Consider the following 21,565-nt stretch of genomic DNA (forward strand, 5'->3'; position numbering starts at 1 on the left):
TATATAATTTGCCACGTCTAAGCAGTGGTGAAACCTTTTTTCCCAAAATGCAGTCAAACAAAACAAAATTTCTCCACTTCATTAAATATTATTTGATGCACCAGGTGAGGAACAGTTAACCAGACATTCAGACGGATTAATTTCAGCTGTGTGCCGCACTGTAAAAACCACTGTCCTGTATGCTGTGTCTCATGTTTCTGTTATTGTTTAGTGTCTAGATTTTTTTTCTCATTATTTTGTTTCCTTTTGATCAGATAAAATAATAGAGGCATACATTGCCTGTTTTATGAAGAATTTTGCACAAAATATGAAACCTTATCTGGTTTCTTTTACCTGTGTTAGTGTGATTGCAATCAGCATTGAACTTTATATGACATATGTGTATATTTAAAATATTTTACAGCCTAGTATAGGCAGTGATGCAGACTGATTGCTTTACTGCACTCATTTAAAATTCAAATGTGTTAATGAAAGTAGTTTACACATAGTTCCTTGCTTTAATATACAAATATATGAAATGTTATGATGCTCGGTGGCGGTCTCTAATCGAATGAATGTGGTTTTGGCTGAATGTACTGTATGTTGTTTGGGATTTTTGCAGTCAAAACAATGTTAGGTTTGTTGTGGGGCATTTTAAATCACTTATGTGTGATGTTTTACAGTTTTTACAAATGTTCTTGAAGATTTCTTTTAGAGACTTGATCCAACAATCACATTACAAGTACTGGGATTTTTCTGATTATACTACTCGTGCTGTCCTGAGTGTACTTTTATTTTGCATGTTTAAAGCTGTTGTGTGTGTTGAACTGAACTTTTTTGGGCTCATCTTTAGATTTGATTTGCCGAGAGACAGATTATTTAAAGAGCAATTTTTTTTGTATCTGTATCAATAAACACTGTATGTACATCATTATATAAAAGTGGTATTTGTCGTTTTGTAGGGTTGTTATGTCGCAGTTTATGTAACTGTCAGGAGGTGGCGCTGCAAACTAAAACGACGTCAGAAGTTTTTACGGTCGCGAAAAGTTAATGATGCTGGACATGTTGAAATAATAATTTCCTACTTTTTCACAAGAACAGGTGATGCCTTTGCTGTGTTGTCCTGCTCGAGGCAGCTCCATTAAACAATATTTGCAGGTAGCTGAACTGCTTTCTAGAGAATTCATTTAGGAAAAAAAAAGTTAGAACCCGGAAAGATTATTGGTTCATCGTTTCTACTCTTGACCAATAAACACGGTGTTGCTATGCTTTATCTGTTCACTGATTGGCCGATAAGCCTGTCATTTATTCATCAAGCCTTAAGGACAAGTGTGATTTGGGACCAAGAGTATCAACTCAAGATGATTACCGTTTTTTCAGAGTTTGTGTTTACCATTTTTGCTATTTGGATGTTACTAGTTGCACTGCAAATAAGTCGAACATCTAAGTTTTACAGTAACCGTGAATGTGTTTAGAAAAGAAAGGATGCTGTTGGAGGTTTTTCCCCTAAATGCGGCATCCTTTTTAGCTAGTTTCCCATGTTACGGCCTATAAAACGCTTTTGTTAAAGCACATAACAATAAATATAAACAAAACTATATATTTAAAGAATCCCCATCATTTATAAATTCAGTCTGTAAAATTAATTTCGCAATAGTTATGTTTTTTAAAAAAAAAAAGCAATGCACCTATACTGAGCATGCGCGACACCGTACCATGTAATTTTTAGCTCGAAATACATTTAACGGTTTCCTTATGGTATACTGGAAACACTATTCTCAAACTTCCAAGTGATATGGAGTAACACTAATATCAATCAGCAACTGACTACGCTCCCTTTAATGGGTAAAGCCGTGTAAAAGGAATAACGGTTTACTGCGAACACGGAAGTAGGTAGGAGTGAATGCTCTCGCTCCGGCTGGAAGTTCCACTGCTCTCTGTCGCTTTCTAAACTCTGCTGGGCATCGTTGCGCGTCAAAACATTGCGTCTCTGCAGGACTTGCCAGGGCCAGAGAAGAGAGGAAATTTGCCTGGGAAGGAATGCGAAAGAGGTTTTAGGATTGGCACTGCCACGAGGAAAAACGAGGACGTGCCACATTTTCTAGGCTACGTGGAGGAGACCCGCATTTTCTTCCTTTCAAAGGTAAGATGATTTCGTCTGCGTTATTTTTCCTCTCCGGTGCATTTGTTACTTATTGTTTTCACACTGCTCTCTTAACCCATTTCAAGCGTCGACCTATTTATGCTCAACGCCTTTAACCGAGTCAACTTTTAACTGCAGACCCACGTGCTGTAAAATGACAATATAAAAGATAAGTTTATGATGTCTTGCGTTGTTTACGTGCATTAGGTAACTGTTGCAGGTTTGTTCTTCCTGTTTGCTTTGCGGACGGGATGCTGAAGAGTTGCTCTCTGTGGTTACAGTATCTACTACAGTATGTAGTATTTTATTTATTATTAGGACACATGCTGTTTTTGTTGTGGCACTGCTGCACGTCTGCGCCATCATCCCCGTGCGCGCGCCCCCGGTCGTAGCGGTGCACGTCAGCAGTGATCGATGCGGGTTATCGTGTAATGTACGCTCACGTGATCACATGCTGACGACAATCACCTGCTAAAGTCACTGCGGATTTTAAAGCTTTAAAGGCGGTGTGTGTGTGTGTGTGTGTGTGAGAGAGAGAGAGAGAGAGAGAGAGAGTCTTGCTGAGCCGAGGCATCCCCGCCATCTGTGCTCTGTGTGGTGGCTGAAGTTATGCCCCAGATAAAGTGCGCCACTGCCTGTGACCTGATTCATACACACACCCACACTGTAAACCCTTACTTAGGTGTTACCTCAGGTGATGAGACACACATGACTGAGCCTCACCTGCAGGTGGGGGTGCCTCATGTTAATCCCAGAAATCTAGTAAATAACGTCCGCGAGAGTTCATACGGATGAGATGAAGATCGGGAACCCCATATCGAGGCACAGCCTTGTTTTCCACTGTTTGCGATCTATTTTCATTGCAGAGCGCGCACGCACATCCCTAATGATTATGTGGGGGCTCGATACCCAGGGATCGAAGAGGAGGGTCAGAGTTGCAGGCCTTGAAAGATGATCCTGCCCGGACGAAAGTTGTGCACAGTGTGTTATGCCTGCAATTGGCCAGGTTTGACTTACAGGAAGAGCTTTAGAAATAACATCTACACATCAAGCACATGAAACCAAGCCAAAGAGGGGCAGGAGAGCAGCTGCATGCATATGTGTAAGAGTCTGAGAAGCAGGAGCATCACTTCCATCAATGTGGTTTAATGAGATGGTGGGAGTAGTCAGTGATGTCATGCTGCTGTAAGCTGCATGGCCTCGGTGTAACAGTGAATGGAGAGCGAGATGAAAGTACACAAAGTACAGAAATCGTGATGGTGCAGCTCGTGGGCAGCAGCGAATCATCCAACACCACCTCTTCCCTTTTTTCTTCACCCTTCCCTTCAACTCTCTGTCCAAGTCATTTTCACCTGGCATCGCTTCCTCCCCCCCTCTGGTTTTCTCCTGCACGATCACTGTCAGAGACAGCAGCAGCAGCAGCATCAGTGTGTTACATAACAAAGGTTGTTTTTTTTTTGTTTGGATACAAGGGCCCTTTTGGCTGGTGAGACTCGCTGCACGTAGCCTTTTGTGATGACACCCAGAAATGACCAGAATGGACAGCTCGGTGACCTCAAACAACCCCGTGGCGGATCAGAGAGGCATAGAGTCAGATGAAGGCGTAGATAAACTTGGGTTTTCTTTCTGACATCTACGCCACCGGAGCCTGTCTGGATGGCTGCGATCAGCTCTTCCAGTCATCTGATCATTTATGCAATTTGTTTTGGGGTTTTTTTTTCCTGCCAGAGAGGTTTTATTAGTGCAAACATTTTGCGTCAGCAGTTTCTCTGAACGTCAGCATCCCACAGACAATGCTGCTTTTGCAAAAATGACTTACAAGCATGTCCACCCACCATCATGAGTGTTGTTCTGTTTTTGGAAGCTGTTTGAAAATGTCAAACACAGTCACTCTCAACCCCTCGAACAGCTTCACTACGTCTTTTTTTTTTCATCTGTTTAATTTGGTTCTCCAGCTTGTGCCTGCTTTCACTCTTTGATGTATTACTGTGTGGTTATTTTGTATGTATTCTGTATGTTTTTATTATTCATCAGTCCTCCATAAGAAAATATCTTAGCTGTTTTAAAGCCTTCATCATACTCTAGATTTAATTTAGTAAGCACAAAACCACAAACATCTGCCACTGACACTGTTAAAGGACAATATCAGCTTAATTTGTTTCCAGCAGTGTGGTTCACTTATTAAAGAAAAACAAAAAATCGAACCAAGCCTTCTACAACCCCTCTCGTGTCTCTATAATTTTACCAAACTGTAATCATCAAATTCGTACATCTGATAGAGGTTAGAATCATTTCAGTTCTTCTGCTCATTAAATTTCCAGTTTATTGGTCTTTTAAAGACGATTAATTAGTCTTTAATAATAATATGGTTTTTTTGTTTAGCACATTTTTAAAGTGCACAAATTGCTTCACAGTTTGGATAAAACATACATGAGAAAAGTGTTTGTGTAGTACATGAAAATACAGAGTCAGATGTATGGTTATCCAGCTTCTCAAGCATACTCTTACTTCCATACACACATTAAATGTGAACTATAGCCAAAGGTAAAAGAATTAGTAAATAGTAAATTAGTACTAGTCGCTGGTTAGTAGAGGATGCACTTTGTTTGAAACAATGGCCACATCATTTTACCTTTTAAATATAAATACATAAGGCCTCAGTCACACAGGGCTAGAGACTGGTCAGCAACTCCTGGGAAACTACTGATTGCTAGGGAAAAATGGTTATTCCTAACAGGTGAGTGGGTTCTGGTAGTTGCTAGGTGATATTGGTTGCGATTGCGGCACTAGCTGCTGAATGGACATCTTTTTTTCTTTTTTTTTACATTAGTGGCGGATCATGGAGCCTCACAATAGTTCCAAAAGTTAGCAACATATGCTAGCTGCGCCATAGAAATATAGCAGCAGATAGGTTTGAGATGCTGTTTTAAGAAGTTAAAAAAGAAGTCTGTTTAATCAGCACACATTCAACCTGCCTGCTAAGCACTTGGGGTAGCTATTTGAAGGTTACATGACCCAATGGAACGACCGCAAATTCTGAACCAGTCAGGACTCACTCAGGGACTCACTAGCAGATTGTGGTCGCCTAAGTTAGCATGAAAAACAACAGCTTGTCTCCAAACAGTCTTCAGCTACTTGCTGAGTCGTAATAAGACTGAAAAGTGCGACAAAAAAACCTTACTGCTGCTACCAACACGTTTCAGAAGCTTTGAAGTCAAACAGTCCGTTTCCAGTTTGTGTCACGCTTCTTCAACTTTCGCAAACATTATTTGCCAAGTGGTTGCAGACAAGTCAGCAACTGTAGCAATCTGCTTGCAACCAGGTTAATCCCACGGATGGTTTTGGTGCAGAGCCACCATCAATGTTGGAAATACCAGTTGGAAAATAAATATTTTTCTCTAGCAGCCAGAGGTTGTCAGGGGCTCAACCCCCCCCCCCCCCCCAAAAAAGGCAAGTACTGATTGGGCTCTAGCCTGTGAATGTCTTGTTTTGTCTATTGTAAAAAAAAAAAAAAAAAGCTGGTTATTTAACTAATGAAACTAACTAAATCTCACATTTGGTGAGCTTCAACCAGACAATGTGGGTGTAATTTTCTGAAGGCTTTACAAATACTCCAGCCTTGGCACATTCCCCTCCTGTCACTGCACTGATTTCAATCTAAAGCCACTGACATGGACTTGTACACAGTTTACATTAAGTGATCTTTCATCAGAGAGACTATACACAAAGAGACCTCCACGTGGATTAAATATGACCTATGAGTAGATGCATAGCATTCCCTGTATAATCCTGCCCCTGAAAATCAGCCCACAAGGGCACTTTAATATCATAGTGTGCTATACGTCAACAATAGCTGGAACAGCATCCCACAGAGCCTTTTTCTGGCACCTGATCCATGTATCATATTTTCACTTCATGCATTCAGCTGGTCCTTTCAGACTGAGTGATTTGCAACAAATGCTGCTGCAGAGGCTTAAAAGCAGAAGCTTAAATTTAATGGAATTAAATTTGAAGCCCAAGGTTGAAGCTTACACTCCTACATGAGACTAATTACTCAGCTGTAATCTGGCAGCTTTGTGAAAAATTTCTTAATTGATTGATTATTTGGTCTGTAATTTGGTTTGAAAATGGTAAAAACAAACGTGAGTTTGTGGGCGCAGCAGTCATTCCAGTTGGATAATCTGTACGTGTGCCCATTTGTTGATTCTGTACATCAGGACTCAACGTTTTGAACAAGTGTTGGAGGACTGGATGATGCATAAACTTTGTGAGAGGATGAAACGTGCTTTGGGTAAAACATCAGTCTGTATGTGTGTGTGTCAGGGGTCAGCTCTGACAACTGTACTGAATGTGTCTTTGTGCCCCAATCCCACGCTGCTGGCACCATGTCAGAGGAGAGAAAACAAGGGCACATCTCAATGCCTTATTTATTTATATCCCCCTCCCAGTCCTTCCCATCAGCACTCGAGCCTTTATCAGCCTCGCGCTGACACTAAAAACAATCATATTGCAGAGCAGCAACGTAAAGAGGCGCCTCTCTCACTCTCAGCTCGTTATTTTGTGTGTCCTCAGTTCACAGAGGCCTCCTGTTCCCAATCACTATTTTATTTGTTTTTCCAGATGGTTGGGTAAAGACAGACAGGAAAGCGTGGAGACATAGAGACAGATTGTAAAGGTGGACAACTAAAAAAAAAGGATTGCGTTCAATAACCCATAGAAAGGATAGTAGTTAAAGGGAGCATACTGTTGCATATTGTTATGGAGGTGTTAAGCAGCACAGGGGAATAAAACAAGATTGCTTTTGGGATTGATAGGGTCTGTTTTGCAGCAGAGCTGCAGTGCTGAAATCACAATTAAAGTTGCATTAAGCAATAAAACCTCAAAGATTATTACTGCGTCAAAAGGTAGGCCTCTAACTATTTAGCTCTTCCTGTACAGTTAGTCTAAACACACTCCTGTCCTCTCTGCCCCTCAGCCCCTGGGATGGGTTCCTGGGTCAGCTCTCTAATCTTCTCAGTCACCAGGGCACACCAGCAGAAGTATTTTAAGGCCTCGATCCATTTGGATATCATGGAGCGAGCAGAGCGCAGTCCTCACAGTTGTGCTTAGCTAAGCAGATTATCTCTGCAGCCTCAGAGAGTGAGCAAGGACTGCTGCTGCCTGTGGGCACTGGCAAAGCTGGAGTCAGGGTTTGACTGCATGTTAACGGTGGGCAAGAAGTAGCTTTATTAATGACTAGTACTGAATACCTGTTACATATATATGTTGTACATTTGTTGTTCTATGATATCTTCAGACATCTGACCTGCAATCGAAAACAGGAAAAGCACGAGGCAGTCCTGAAATCTGAGACGGGTTTTACAGCAGAAATAACCTAGCACTTCTAAACATTCGGATGTTAGTCATCTGAAATTAGCATTTAGCACTGCTGTAAGAGCAGCCTCACAGAGCCTATAGCTTGAGTTTAAACTTCTCTCAGCCTCAGGTACATCATGTAACAGTGAAACAGCTTAATTTTCTCCTATAACAGCAAAACAAAATGGTTCTTTATAGTTCGAACCATTAAATAATTACTAGAAAATTCCAATATTTTTGAAAATAGAGTCTTTACTGAATTCTTGTATGCAAATTCAATATTAATTTGCATATATGTGTTTTAATTTGTATATTATTTGCTATATCTGGTCATTTCTTTTCATTTTATTGCTCAAAAATAAATGTTGCAACTTATTTTGGGTTTTTTAGTCTGAAGTCTCAAAAAGCCAAATGTATCAAATATAATAGTAAGACAAGCATTTTCTCCTCTCTCTCCACCACTTCTGTCCAAGATGTCTCTAGTCTTGGACAGACGTTTTGCTTTACGTTGCTAGGCAGCAGGAGCCTCGAGTCCTTCAAAGGTTGTGGCCCCTGAATTGGGTCCAGGCTGCGAGTGATGACAAGTACACTCAATTATGCATATTGAGTATATTATAACGTATTTTTAAAATTAAATTAGTATGCGCAGTAGTCTCAGTCTATGCATTCCTCTCCAGACACAGGTGACACATTCACACCTAATAATACAAACAGTGTAACAGAATTAAATCCCATTTGCACTTAACATCATTATTTAATCTGAAATTAGGTGAACAGAACAAAATACTGTCAGTTTAAACAAATAATAAATAAACATTCTGCTTCGATTAAGGCATTTTTGCATCATCTGCAGCTCGTGGCTCCTCTTTTACCCACACTTGTGCTGAGAATGAGGCGACTGTCTTTATTTATTGAGCTTAACACCAGACTTTCAGTCTGAGAGTCGATAAATGTGTGAAAGTGGTTCAGCCCTGTAACGCTTTTTGCACCTTCATGGACTTCAAGTTCAGTCTTGTGATTGATGCAGTGAATGACGGTCAGGTTGGGGTGGATCTTTTTCACTAAGGCGTGTGGCTGCTCATCTCTATCAGCAGCTGCTGCATTACTGGCAAAGTCAGCAGCCCTGGTCCACAGCTGCTTTTCATCTTTTGTGGGTAATTCTTCTGTCAGCAATCAGGCAGTAGGAGTATTTCTAAGATTGTTAGTGAGTTTTCTGAATCAGCCCCTTTTTGTTTCTCTTTTTTTAATGAAAGGTAGTTTTGGGGATCATCCTGCACCAGGCATTGTCATGTCTGCTGTGATGGGATTGTGAACGCTGAACGTGAAAGTCATCCTCTAATATGATTGTCGTTTGTGCTGTGGACTGTTTCACGATGCAATGCTAAAATCAGATGGGGACTATAAATAATTTTGCAGAGGCAGGGACACAGGCTGGGGCAGTGAAATATATAATTCTAAATATTCATTATACCCAGTATGGATACTAGTGTTTACTGTGTGCTTGTATCATGGTCAGTCACTGTCCTGCAGGCCCGTTGGTACATATTGGACAGCCGTGTGCCTCTTCTATAAGCATTTTTTAATTCAGACAGGTCATTAAGCAGTAACATATCTGATTTCACCAGTCAGCAGATGCTTTCCTAAAAAGTCCTATAGTAGAAAAGCCAAGCTTCATCCGAAAACTGCCTTCAAACAAGGTAATAAATGGCTTACAGTAACACGTTATCAAATATTTACCAAAAGGAGTCTTTGTCCCTGCTTTGGTGGCTCAAACGACCACTAAGGGTTCCTCAGGTCATTAATAATGCACACCGTCTTTTCCCACCATAGCTTTTTCAGGTTTTATGAGTTTCACAGATGCAACCCAGCTGGAGAATTCTCTCAACCCGCAGAGCAGTGATCACTTTATACCCATCAGCACTTATACACCTGTAGGTTGGGATTGAGGAGGCAGCTGTTACTTTTATCACCTCTCTGCGCTCAGGTGTTCACCTCCCGACCCACCGCCCACCACGGCCCTCACCTGTGTGTTGCGGTGCTTCCCCTGTGAGCCGACCTGGGCTGGCAGTCCCTTCTTGCACCGCCCGCCAACCCCGCCCATGGTCAGGATGACGCGCTCCAAGACCTTCCAGGCGTACCTGCCGAGCTGCCACCGGACCTACAGCTGCATCCACTGCCGAGCTCACCTAGCCAACCACGACGAGCTCATCTCAAAGGTATCCAACGGCAACAGTGGCGTGATCGCGCCCTGTGCTGCCATTCAGGCAGCTAATTATTGCAGGTAGATTGGGATTATTAACTGTTTTACTTCAGTTACACAGAAATAAAGAAGATTGTTTAACGGCACTTAAAAGGACAAGTACTGAAAAAGCATAAAAGAGGAAGAAAGGATGAAAATAAACAGCAGGCTGAACACCTGTACGCTTGTGTCAGCCACCACCTCACTATTGCCTGTGGGCGGATTAGGTTATGGATTAGGTTATAAGCTGGTTAGTGAATTGGATTATGAATGTGTTATCACTTTTTCCATGTGTGATTACGGAAACATGCTCACCTGTGTACTAAGGCCTTCCGCCTGTCGTAACACAGCTGGCTGAATTAAATCTGTTTAATATCAGTGCGAGCTTTGGCCTTACTGTAAATAAAAGCCAGGTAAAGGTAGGCCTATTAAAACAGCAGTCAACCACAATGTTATCAGTAATATAAACAGACCACACAGGCTTTAATATAAGCTCTTCCATAACATACGAGCACTATTGCAGTATAATAGCATGCTTATGTAATCTTACAGAGTTATTGCACTGTATAGACTAGTGGATTTTTCTCAGTCTTCTCATTTTTGTCTCATCTTGTCTCTGCAGTCGTTCCAGGGCAGCCAAGGCAGAGCCTACCTGTTCAACTCAGTGTGAGTATTGATTTATGAATAAAAGCCAGTGCTCTTGTTGCATTTCAGTCTACCTGTAGGCACAAGGCGTCGCAGGAAACCTGCATGCTGGATTTGAACAGGAAGCAGGTGATGTGCCAGGTTAATATTGGGGTGTGTTTGTTTTTGTTTTTTAAGGCCCCAGTGTAGATAGAGCCAGTTTGTGCCTCAGAGCAGTGTTATTACTGGCTGAATTGAGTGTGAAAATGATGCTGCTGCAAAGCCTGGTGGCCTGTCAGTGCACCCTCTGTGCAACACCCTCTGTGCACATCATGCACAACATCTTTCACACTTCTTTTTTTTAAAAATATTTTCTCTTTGTCTCTGCTTGTGTCTCTTTCTCTCAGGGTAAATGTTGGGTGTGGCCCTGCAGAGGAGAGAGTTCTGCTCACGGGCCTGCACGCTGTAGCAGATATCTACTGTGAGAACTGCAAAACGACCCTTGGCTGGAAATACGTAAGTACCACAAACCACATCCAAGTTTAGAGGGCGACAAGCTGAGAGTTTGTTATTATACTGTACTCTTATTTTATTTGTACCCTAATTATATTTAGACTCCAGTTAATTACTGGGGTATAATTCTTTGGTTCTTTCTGTATTATTAAACCTCTTTCTAATCTGATTTTACTACAGATCTGAGGGAAACATATTGACACATTGATATAATGACTAAAAGTACAATAAATTATCATGCAGTCAATTAAACTATCAGCCAGCATATTGAATGAATAATTTTGCATTTAATTTTTGTTATAAAACAGCCTTGCATTAGACCGATAAATGGACACATTCTGTTACATAATGTGGATATAATGCCAGGTTGTGTGTGTCTGATTTTTCACAATAGAAAAACAAACTCAGGAAAAACAGAAAACAAACAGGTGGAAGGTTTTAGATTTTGCTATAAAAAGAGAGACTGTGGACTTGGTTGGTGTGATGGTTAGCACTGCTCTCTCCTGGTTCAGACCTCTACGTTTGTGAGTTCTTTCTGTAGGAAGTTTGCATTTTCTCCCGTAGCCTGCATTGATTTACTCCCAATTTCCTACCACAGTCCAAAGGCATGAATGTTGTGGTAATTACTGATTCTAAATTGGCCACGGATGTGAGGTAGTTTAAATGCTGTATGAATGTATAGTAAAATGTGATCTGGAATTTAAAACCATTCGAGCAGTCAATAAGACTAGAAGACTTCCCAATTCAAGTGCATAATCCTATCTGTGGTGGCCACTGTGGGGAAACCTAGTTTAGCCTCCATTCATACTGTATGTAGTGAGTATAGGCTGTCACCTTTTGCCTCAGTTCTCAATATGCCAGGGTTTTACCTCTGTTTACTCTTTAGTAGGCTGTAAAACTTTGACAACTTCTGACCAACGACAGTGATACTGAGTTGAGTTATTGGCTGATATCCTGAACCTTTCTGTCTGTAAGGCTGTTTTTGCCATCTTTAGCTCATGTTAGCCTCTGTTAGCCCCTATTAGCTTCTCTTAACTGCTGTTAGCCAACATTAGTGAAACTTTCTTTGCAGAGGAGCTAACATTGTTTGACTTTAATAAACTCTATTTAAAGAATGTAATCAAACTTTACCTGAGTTCAGGTGTCATTTTTAGGGCATCTGAGCTTAACATGAGCTGGGATAATGTTAGATTATGACCAGCTGTTGTTGTTTAGCTAGCTTGGCTCATTGTCAGCTGTCCGAAGATGGGAGGTTTGAATGTCTAATCTCCTGACATAAGTAATTGTGTCAATGTTGGGAATAAGTAAGCATCTTAATGCAGGCTTTCGTGTATTAAAACCCTGACTTCAGTTCACAAGATGAGGATGATGTGGAAATGAGGGAGGAGAAAAAATAATGAGAAAGAGATGATGAAAGCGTGCAAATACAAATGTGAAATGGACATAAATAGTTTGAAGGAGCTATTTGTGATCTATAAATTAAAAGCCACCTACATAAAACAGGATTAGGCCACTGTAGACACTGTATTCAAGATGGTGGTACAACAATGGTTATACAATCCAGCATGCACTTCTGTGTGCTTCTATTGGATTATTTCCGTGTCTATGTGAATGCATCAGTTTCTTTATTTACTCACCGATTGATTTATACTTATTATTCCAACATTTTTTAAATCTATTAAATAAGCTCAAAAACTTAACTTACTGTATCTTTAAATAAATGTGACTAGGGTACCAAAAAAACAAAACAGCTGAACGTCACTTTTGAACTTTTCTAAGTACCAGAGGTTTTTTTTCCTTTTTATCCTCAATAGAGTTTCCACATTTACTCCGGCTGTTCCAGCATCCAGCTACCTGGAAAATCTACCAATAGCTCTGCTAGGAAACACAAACACAAAGTTCTCTTCTTTTTGTTTTGGTTGCACAATCGAGCCTTTATTTTCCTCAGTGGCTAACGGTCTTACATAATGACATCAAGAATTGGAGGCAACAAGCCTAAACACTGAAGATGTCATTATTCTGTAACCACTACACTGTGCAGTTAATGTTCATGTCATAAAAAGAAGTTAAAGCAAAAGCATTGCCCCTTGAAGGTTCGGAGTATAGGACTTTAATAAAAGTCTGAGTTGTTGATGGTTCAACAGAAGACTTTTTCCCTTTGTTAATCAAACAGAAGCTTTACATGGAAAAGTCGTTTCTTTAGGAATCTTTTATCTAGTTTAAAATAGACTCAGATTTGATTGGAACCGTTTTTGAGTTTAAAACACATGTAGAGTTGAAGCGTCTGTAAAGCAGTGATATTGTATGTCAAAATACATGTGCGGTATGTTTTTAGGACAGGCAGTTTTTTAGGTCACATGTCAGTGAGAACCTAAACAGGATCCACATGTTAGCAGTCTTCATATATCAACAGAGCATGTGCATTTGTCCGTGGTGAACCCTGGAAGTGAGAGTTTACATTATAGGGCACGTGGTTACATCCCTGAAGAGTTCAACCAAACATGTGCACGCAGTATCCTTTTTCTGAGAAAGGTCCATTGACCAGAACTCTTTGCTTAACCTCTGACTTCAACATTCACGACTACCTCTATAACCTTAGACCTTATTCTTTAACCTCTCCGCCTAAAAAAGTACCCTCCTTATGGCACATGTTAAACACCTGGTATACCAGCTACAGAAGTAGCTCCATCTCTCAGTAGTTTCTATTCCTGTCAGGACCTCACAAGGCAGAGAAAACAGAGGTCACATGTATGCAAAAGCGTGCAGGCACTAGATGGGGCTTAATGGAGAGCTTCCATTAATATCCTTTGCCGGCAGCAGTGTAGATTTTCTGCAGTGTTCAAAGATCTATTGAGAGGCTTGACCTACTGCACTTCTACACCGAGAAATCTGATAGCATGCCTCTGCAGGTCTGAACCAAAATAGCCAAAGACAAAACAAGGTACAGGCGATCGTAAAAGAACATTTGTATCGGCCTACACCGTGACACACCTCACAGGGTCTCACAGTGAGTGAATGACCTGCACAGAAAGCAGAATATTACTGTTTTGTGACACGTTTAACAATAATCAACTCTTTCTTTGGAACATCAGATGGATAAAAACAGCTTTCCATACTTTTCAAAATAAGAGCTGTGCTAAAAGGATTTCATCAATGGCTGATTGAGACATGCCTTCAGTGACGTCAACATGTTTGCAATGGCCTCACTAGTTTTAAGCAAATGAAGTAAAATGAAAGACTATAATAAATGTCATTTTAGACATTAAGACAGAAGCACACACTAGAAAAGGCACACAATGGAGAACAAAGGGCTTGGGAGTAGTGCAAATGGCTTGGTCTGAGTAGAGTGTGTATGTTAGGGGCCTGAATAATGAAGGATACTCAGCCCATGGCTCAGATTGGTGAGGTGGGGTGTGGGTGGATAGTGTTTGGTGACACTCGGAATTGTCTAGGGGAAGAAGCTGTTTCAGTGTACACTTGAGAATGATGCAAATGCCATTAGTATGTACTTACAAACTGGTAGCTTATCCAATAGAGAAATTAGCCAAGATCTAGGTCATAGATCCCCGTTGGTTGATGACTGGTTGGCAAACCGATTGCTGAGTGGTCGCTGGAGTCTGGTTGCTGTTGCTTGGTGAACTTGTTCGAAAAAAGGGGGCTGTATCAGAAATCCTCTTCTTGCTTTGGCCGCCTGTAGTTTGCATGGAAGATGCCGATTTGTCTGCAAACGTTGCTAACTTGCCACGGAGTGGTAGTGAAATGCAAAGTGCAATCTGAACTGGAAACAGAGAACGTTCAGCTTCTTTGCCAGTTGAAGATGGACATTCTCTTTCACAGTTTCACTGTCACTTGGAGAATGTTTGCAGTGTCCATCCAAGCCTCCCTCAACCACTTGTCAAGGGAATGGCTGATCACTCATTAGCTAGACTAGTGACCAATCTAGCAAATGTTTCCATAGCAACAGACATCAACCTCATGTAACCAGTCAGGGAATGCTAATTTTTCCCCAACTTCCCCAATTGGCCATTGCCAGTTTGAAAATTTAGGCTTACATACTGCCTTTCTACTCTGGAGAGCACTCAAACAGTCTTTCTACTACAAATGTCATTGACCCATTCAATCTCTCAGTCACACATTCATGCAGCATTTCTATTCAGTATGTTGCCCAAGGATACTTTGGCATGTGGACTGGACAGTGGTAGATAACCCACTGTACCACAATAGCCATTGGCTGGGACCTTAAGCATTTATCTGGCTTAAATCTTTTTGCCATTTCTGGACTCTTTTTGGCCGAGTTCCCAGCATTTCAGTAAGCTAGCCCAAGCATGCAGACTTCCTTTTTGAATGATAAAAGGATCAGTCAGCAAAGAGTCAGTGAACTGCATAATGGCAGAGCAAGAATGAGCTGCACAGTTACATACATGTTTGTGTGTTTACTTAGCTTACCAACACTGCAAGCCACTAATAATCTATGTAGCTAAGACTTGTACTCTGGTACTTTTTCTAAATCCATTCATATTTTCCTGAGGAATTTTGGATCACACACCCAAGCGAGGAAAATCAAGCTTTAGCTTGCAGAGTTTGCCCTGCATTGGCTGCAGCCTGTGTTCATTTGGTCTCTACTGCTTAAGGACTCAGTCCTGCCAATGTAAGGTATGACAGTGCAGTCTGGTCAGGGTTTTGGATCTGCAGGCTCCTCTGCAGTGTTAGTGACTGATTGTTATATAACCAGCTTCCCCGGAGCCAGGAGCAGAGACAGGCCAGGATTTTTGCACAGAGCTGAAAAGACTGCATTAGCCTACTCTCCATATACATGCTGTTACATTTGAAATAAACGCAGCCTCTCTTGTCTCTTGTCCTCTGCCACTCCCTCCAGGAACATGCTTTTGAGAGCAGTCAAAAGTATAAAGAGGGCAAATTCATCATCGAGCTGGCCCACATGATCAAGGACAACGGCTGGGACTGAGGGGCGAGCAGCCGGGTGACAACCGCAGCGGAGGAGGGGAGGGACTGGGTAGAGGGTGGGAGCGGGGTCGTGTGTGGTGGGTGAGTGTGTGACTTTGGTTTGGCTGATTTACCATTAACCTTTGTAACTTACTACCCATCCCTCCCTATCACACCTCTCGATGTACACACACAAAAACACACGCGTCAAAGTCCCAGACATCCCAGTTTGACAGAGAGACGGACTAGGCAGGCTTGTACGCAGCTAGCAGGACTAGGTGACTGGCCAGCAACAGTATACGAGGCAAGATGTCTAATTTCTTTTTCTGAGCCTTTAAAAAAGACAGCCGCACTCCCTCTATACCTGCTAGGAGACGTCTCCACTGTGTGAAGTATTGTACCTTGTCTAATAATAACTTTAAAACCATTTGTTAACGGGAAATTTAGCCAGAACGAGACCGGTTGAATGAGGAGCTGACGAACGTCCACTCCGTCCCCGACGTAAAAGAGATGACCTAATATGATTATAGCAAATCCAGCTGATCGGGGCCATGCCAGCTGGGCCATTGATGAGGCCTGGCGCTGAGGCTTGGCACGGAGGCCCTAGCACATGGGGCGCTGAGTTGGGGATGAGGGGGTAGAGATTGCTACCCACTGGGCCTCTCACTCCAAATAGTGGGAGAGGGAAGGGTCCTGATCCATTTTTGTTGAGGCTCTGATGGTTTCTGGCTGGGATCCACTCCATGTCATGCCAGTGATGCAGCTCAGGACGATCAGGGTGAGCCGAATGTGGAAGAGAGATAGAGATGGACAGCCACCAGCTTGTTCCAAAACCTCATAGGAATTTGCCCTCACAGCAGCAAAGCAGCTCTCCCGGGTTTTATTCATCCTTCAATACACCAAAGTCGTGTAAAGCGATCTGCTGATCGTTCCCCCGAGCTCGTCTGGTGTCTGCGGACGCATCGCTGAGACCACCTTTGTTACAGGACCAGACTGAATTACAAAACGTAGGCATGTCTCAGGTCAGCACCTTTGGCCAGAGTTCCTAAAAGGTTTGCAAACACTGTGAGCATCTTTCTGCTGCTTAGAGAAAGAGCAAAGGTGATGAGGCGATCAGTCAGATGCAAACAGATTTATAGGTGCCAACCAGCCAGTGGTTAGAGAGCAACTGGTTTCATGTGTCAAGAGAACATGAAAATATACTTTTAACCGAGTTATACATGACTTCAGTCATCGCTCAAAGGCTCTCTTTCAGTCTGGGATGACTGCTGTTTAACTGCTGTTACCCTGATCGTTAACTAACTGTCCCTTGTTTAAAAAAGGAGAAACTAATGGGTAACATTATGAAGCAACGTATGAGATTCACTTTTTTTCCTGAATGCACCGACACATGATCTACCTAGCTTACTAAATACTCCTCATCCACTAAGGGTCTTGGATTAATCACAGTGCGAGGTAACCTTACTGGAAAACGTTGCTCAGGTTCATTGATGCTAACTTTTCTTTGCTAAGGCCAGGATCCTACAAAACGAGCTGGGTGTGTTATTCTCCGATGGAAATGTATTGTTTTCAAATGAGAGAATCCATTACAGCTGCCTCCATCCCATGCAAATGCACTGTTAATGCATGCACGGTATAAAGTTTTCTGACTAGTTTTGTGCTAGAGATCCTCATGTTTGTTTTTTAGGTGAAAAACAGCATTTTGTGCATATTAAAGTTCCAATGAAACCTTGTGCTGTAACTTGACACCTAGTCAGCTTCATCTCAGTCCGTTTGAGCTGTGAGATGTATCGCAGATTAAATGTGATCCTGGTTTAGAAAAGTAAAAATGAGTTGCTCTGTTTTGTCACAGACACAGTTTCCTGCGAACATTGCTCTAGAAGTTTCCCCGTAGGTGAAGAGTCCTTTTCAGTTACAACCAAACCTTAACGGTTAACTCTCGTCGGTAACTCTCACCGCTCAGTCCGAGGCTGCAGCACTACCAAAGAACCCACCCATTAACAATAAATTGACCAAACAAAAGATTTTATTTTGCTTGGGCAAAGTGTTGCATAACAAGGGGTGTGCATATAGCTGAAAGCCAAGGTTGTGGATAGCCTTTCTCTGTGATATATAATATACATACATGCATTACTTTGATTTTGTAAACAGATCTTAATATATGAATATATTCTATTTACTGTATTCATCATTCATGTCAACCTCTGTGTTACAGATTGTAAACAGTGTTAATGTATTGTGTTTTATCTATGATCCTTACGATGATGAATGAATATGATTTAGGTCATGTCATGCTTTCTCTCTGGTACCCCACATTGGCTGTACGATACTACTTTTTTTACTGAAAATGTTTCAATTTTAATGTCTTTTTTAAAAGAGGATGCTGATGTTGACTATATATCATTGGATCTTCATCTAATAAAATGCATCACGGTATCTGTAAGGGTCGTTGTGTTTTTGTCTTCTCGCGCTACCTCGCCCACTCCAGCAACTGAGTTTGAAGTGTTCGGACAAATGTGAGATACCCTTGAGGATAGCACATACGTACAAGCCCGATTCTAAAAATGTTGGGATGCTGTAGAAACAGAACACATTGCTCTCATAAACCCATGTTTTATTCACAATCTAACATAGAAAATCTAGGTTTGAAGTGAGAAAATGTACCATGTTAGGAAAAAAGCAAGCTCGCTTTCAATTTGATGGCAGCAACACGTCTCTAATAAGTTGGGAAAAGGCCATTTTTACCACTACGTAGCAACTACTCTTCTTTTAGCAACAGTCTTGGAACTGAGGAGATCAGCTGCTGGACATTGATGATATAGGATTATAGATGCTCAACAGTCCTGGGTCTTCTTTGTCATATTTTTCATTTCATGTACTGTGAAGCCATGCTGTTGTAATAGATGCAGTTTAGCATTGTCTTGTTGAAATATGTAAGGCCTTCACTAAAAAGATGTCTGGATGGGAGCATATGTTACTCTAAAACCTGTCTATACCTTTAAGCATTGATGGTGTTTTTCCAGCTATGCAAGCTACCAATTCCACATGTTCCTCTGTACCATCAGAGATGCAGGCTTTCAAACTGAGCACTGATAACAAGCTGTGTTGTCCCTATCCTCTTTAGTCCAGAGGATGTGGTGTCCATGTTTTCATAAAAGAATGTTAGGAAAACAGCTTTCCACTTTGCCTCAGTTTATTTTAAATTAGCAGCAGTGTTCCTTGGATCATCCTCACATGTGGCGTCTTCTTTGCGCTTTAACCCGCATTTGTGAATGGCACGGTGAACTGTGCTCACAGTAATGATTTCTGGAATGGTTTTCCTGAGCCCAAGCAGGGATTTCCATAGCAGCAACATGCCTGTTTTGAATGCAGTGCCGCCCTGGGACCCGAAGATTCTCAGAATCTTTTTGTGACATTATATCTGTAGATAAGAGATTTAGTTTTCACAATTTTATGTTGAGGAACATTATTCTAAAATTGTTCCACAATTTGTAGACAGTTTTTTTTTCCAGATTGGTGAATCTCTAAGATGCTCTTTTTATACCCAATCATGTCCTGCAACTGTCTCTTTTAAGTACCGCTTACTTTTCCAGCTTTTTGTTGTCCCTGTCCCACGCTTTTTAAAATATGCTGCTGCCATCAAATTCAAAGTGTGTTAATGGTTTTTTAAAAAATACACTTTTTCAGTTAAAACATTTGATGTTTGCTTTATTTGGAATAGACTGAGATTTGCAAATCATTGCATTTTGTTTTCATTGACATCATACACATTGTTCCAGTCCTCTGGAACTGCGTTTGTAAAAGCAAGATTGTAGATTTGGCTATAATAATTTGATAATCATTTAATTTGGTAATTATTAGGTTTGACTGTTTTAAAATATCTTACCTAAAACATATACCAAATATATAAGTAAGAAACATGATTTGAAGAAAAGGGAATAGCAGGAAATCTGGCAAATACCACTGGAGTCAAGAGTCTGCAAAGATCGCCTCATAGGGCTAAAGCAAGTTAGCATTTTAAGGTCTGGGTTTGAGCTGCAGGTTATCTCTATATCAAACATTTAGCTTGTGTTTTAAATATGTGGCATTACACACTAATATTTAAGCTGTTAAATCATTAAATTGCAATTTGTTACTTTTTTAAATTCTAGAAAATGAGAAGAAATGGTGAACAAATAAGTTAGCGGTATCTCTGCAACTAGCTTAGCTAGCAGGAGTGCAGGTTTTGCCTGCTTTTCATATTGCTTTCCAGTCATTGCACACTGTGCTATATTGGGTGAAGTAATATTGTGTGAGCATGCACATTTTTAAAATTTGGATTCAGGCAGTTTTGACCAAGTGGACAATTGACTCAGTTAATAAATAAGTGAAAATATTGATTTAAAAAAAAAATCTTAAAACCTTTTTGGTGTGTGAAATGTACTTCATTTATTATTTTGGTTGCCTAAAGTTAATAAAATGCAATTAATAAAAATAAAGTAGATAGTTACTTAATAAAAGTCTAAGAAAATCTGATACAGAACTGTACAGTCATGTTCAAGTAACCAGTTTGAGATGATTTGAGCTTTATGACGAGGTGTGAAGCAGCCATCAGAAGATGGGTACACTGTGGTTATAAAGGGATGATATGGTCAGCAATATTCTAATATGACATACTATATTCTGACCCTACCATCTTTTATCTTTATTTATATAATGTATATAACTCACCCACTTGCTGCACGTAATGTCCTCTTTGTATATACTCATTCACTGTATATAAAGTTCGAGTCGAGGAGCGTATCAGGTCACATTTCACTGCGTGAAATACTCGGAACAGCCCGACAACACCAACAGTGATGCTACATTTTGCTAACAAAGTGGCCAGTAAGTGTATGGCAGATAATCTCTTAAACAAATCTATCCTAACCCCAACCCTGAAACAAGATTATTCCTATTTCAGTGTTTGTTCCTCTGTTTTACATTGAAATATTTGTTTCCAGTTTCCTGGTGTTGGCATTATATAAGCAAATGTTCTGTGCAGATAAAACATGAAGCGCACAGTCTGAACTTAATCACATTACATGTTACAGTATCAACCTAATTTGAATAGAAGAGATAAAAGAAAAGTGTGACTGTTATTCTAAGTGCAGTTTGAAAACCACAGACAGTACCAAAATAAAGGGACAAAAATTTGAGTTGTGATCATTTTCTATTAGAAAACACGTCGATTAAAAGCTTTACAATGTGAATTTCTTCATCTGCATGTGACGTGACAGAAAGATACATTTGTGGATAGTTGTTTCAGTGTCCATAGAGCCATGTGACAGAAACAGAGGGTCTGTGTCCTTTTTTTAAAGCTTTGCATTATAAATGAGGATTTATTGTGTGGGCATAAAAAGCCCCAGTCACCTAGAGGCAACACTGTACCATAGAGCTACAGGACTGTAATGACTGTCGTGTAGTTTCTTCCCACTGATACCGTTCTTGTGTAATTAAAACGTGGCTCCAATGTTGGTAACGGTGAGAAAAATTACTCATTATCAGGCGTGTGTTTGTGTGACTCGACGGAGGACGTGGGCGCGGAGCCCGCTGCGACTGAACGGTGATATCTGCTGGTGATGACATTTTATGGTTCCCATGGTAACAAGTGCATCATCTGTTACTACCGGAGAGCCGAGAAAACGAAACAGCAGCTTGGCATCGCCTTCATGAGTGTTTATCACTCTGATACAGAAAATACGTGCCTGATGTTTTCTGTGAGATTACGTTTGAAAGTGTGTGTGTTT

At 40.9% G+C, this 21,565-nt stretch overlaps 1 protein-coding gene across 1 annotated transcript; it reads left to right on the forward strand.

Annotated features, from left to right (window-relative positions):
• Positions 1–1,937: 1,937 nt before the first annotated feature.
• Positions 1,938–18,227, forward strand: ypel2b (yippee-like 2b). Its single transcript, XM_006799925.2, has 5 exons — positions 1,938–2,122; positions 9,462–9,693; positions 10,339–10,382; positions 10,748–10,856; positions 15,730–18,227. The coding sequence occupies exons 2-5, from the start codon at positions 9,577–9,579 to the stop codon at positions 15,817–15,819; spliced, it is 360 nt and encodes a 119-aa protein (XP_006799988.1). The 5' UTR covers positions 1,938–2,122; positions 9,462–9,576; the 3' UTR covers positions 15,820–18,227.
• Positions 18,228–21,565: the final 3,338 nt, after the last annotated feature.

The sequence above is a fragment of the Neolamprologus brichardi genome, chromosome 14, assembly GCF_056152115.1.
Source record: "Neolamprologus brichardi isolate AB-2024 chromosome 14, ASM5615211v1, whole genome shotgun sequence".
In the NCBI taxonomy this organism is placed as follows: Eukaryota; Metazoa; Chordata; class Actinopteri; order Cichliformes; family Cichlidae; genus Neolamprologus; species Neolamprologus brichardi.

Bases quoted from the DNA above. Each gene is read 5' to 3' on its own strand.
- ypel2b (XM_006799925.2), top strand. From the start codon at position 9,577: ATGGTCAGGATGACGCGCTCCAAGACCTTCCAGGCGTACCTGCCGAGC. The intron at 9,694-10,338 runs GTATCCAACGGC...TTGTCTCTGCAG, and splicing joins ACGACGAGCTCATCTCAAAG to TCGTTCCAGGGCAGCCAAGG. The intron at 10,857-15,729 runs GTAAGTACCACA...CACTCCCTCCAG, and splicing joins CGACCCTTGGCTGGAAATAC to GAACATGCTTTTGAGAGCAG.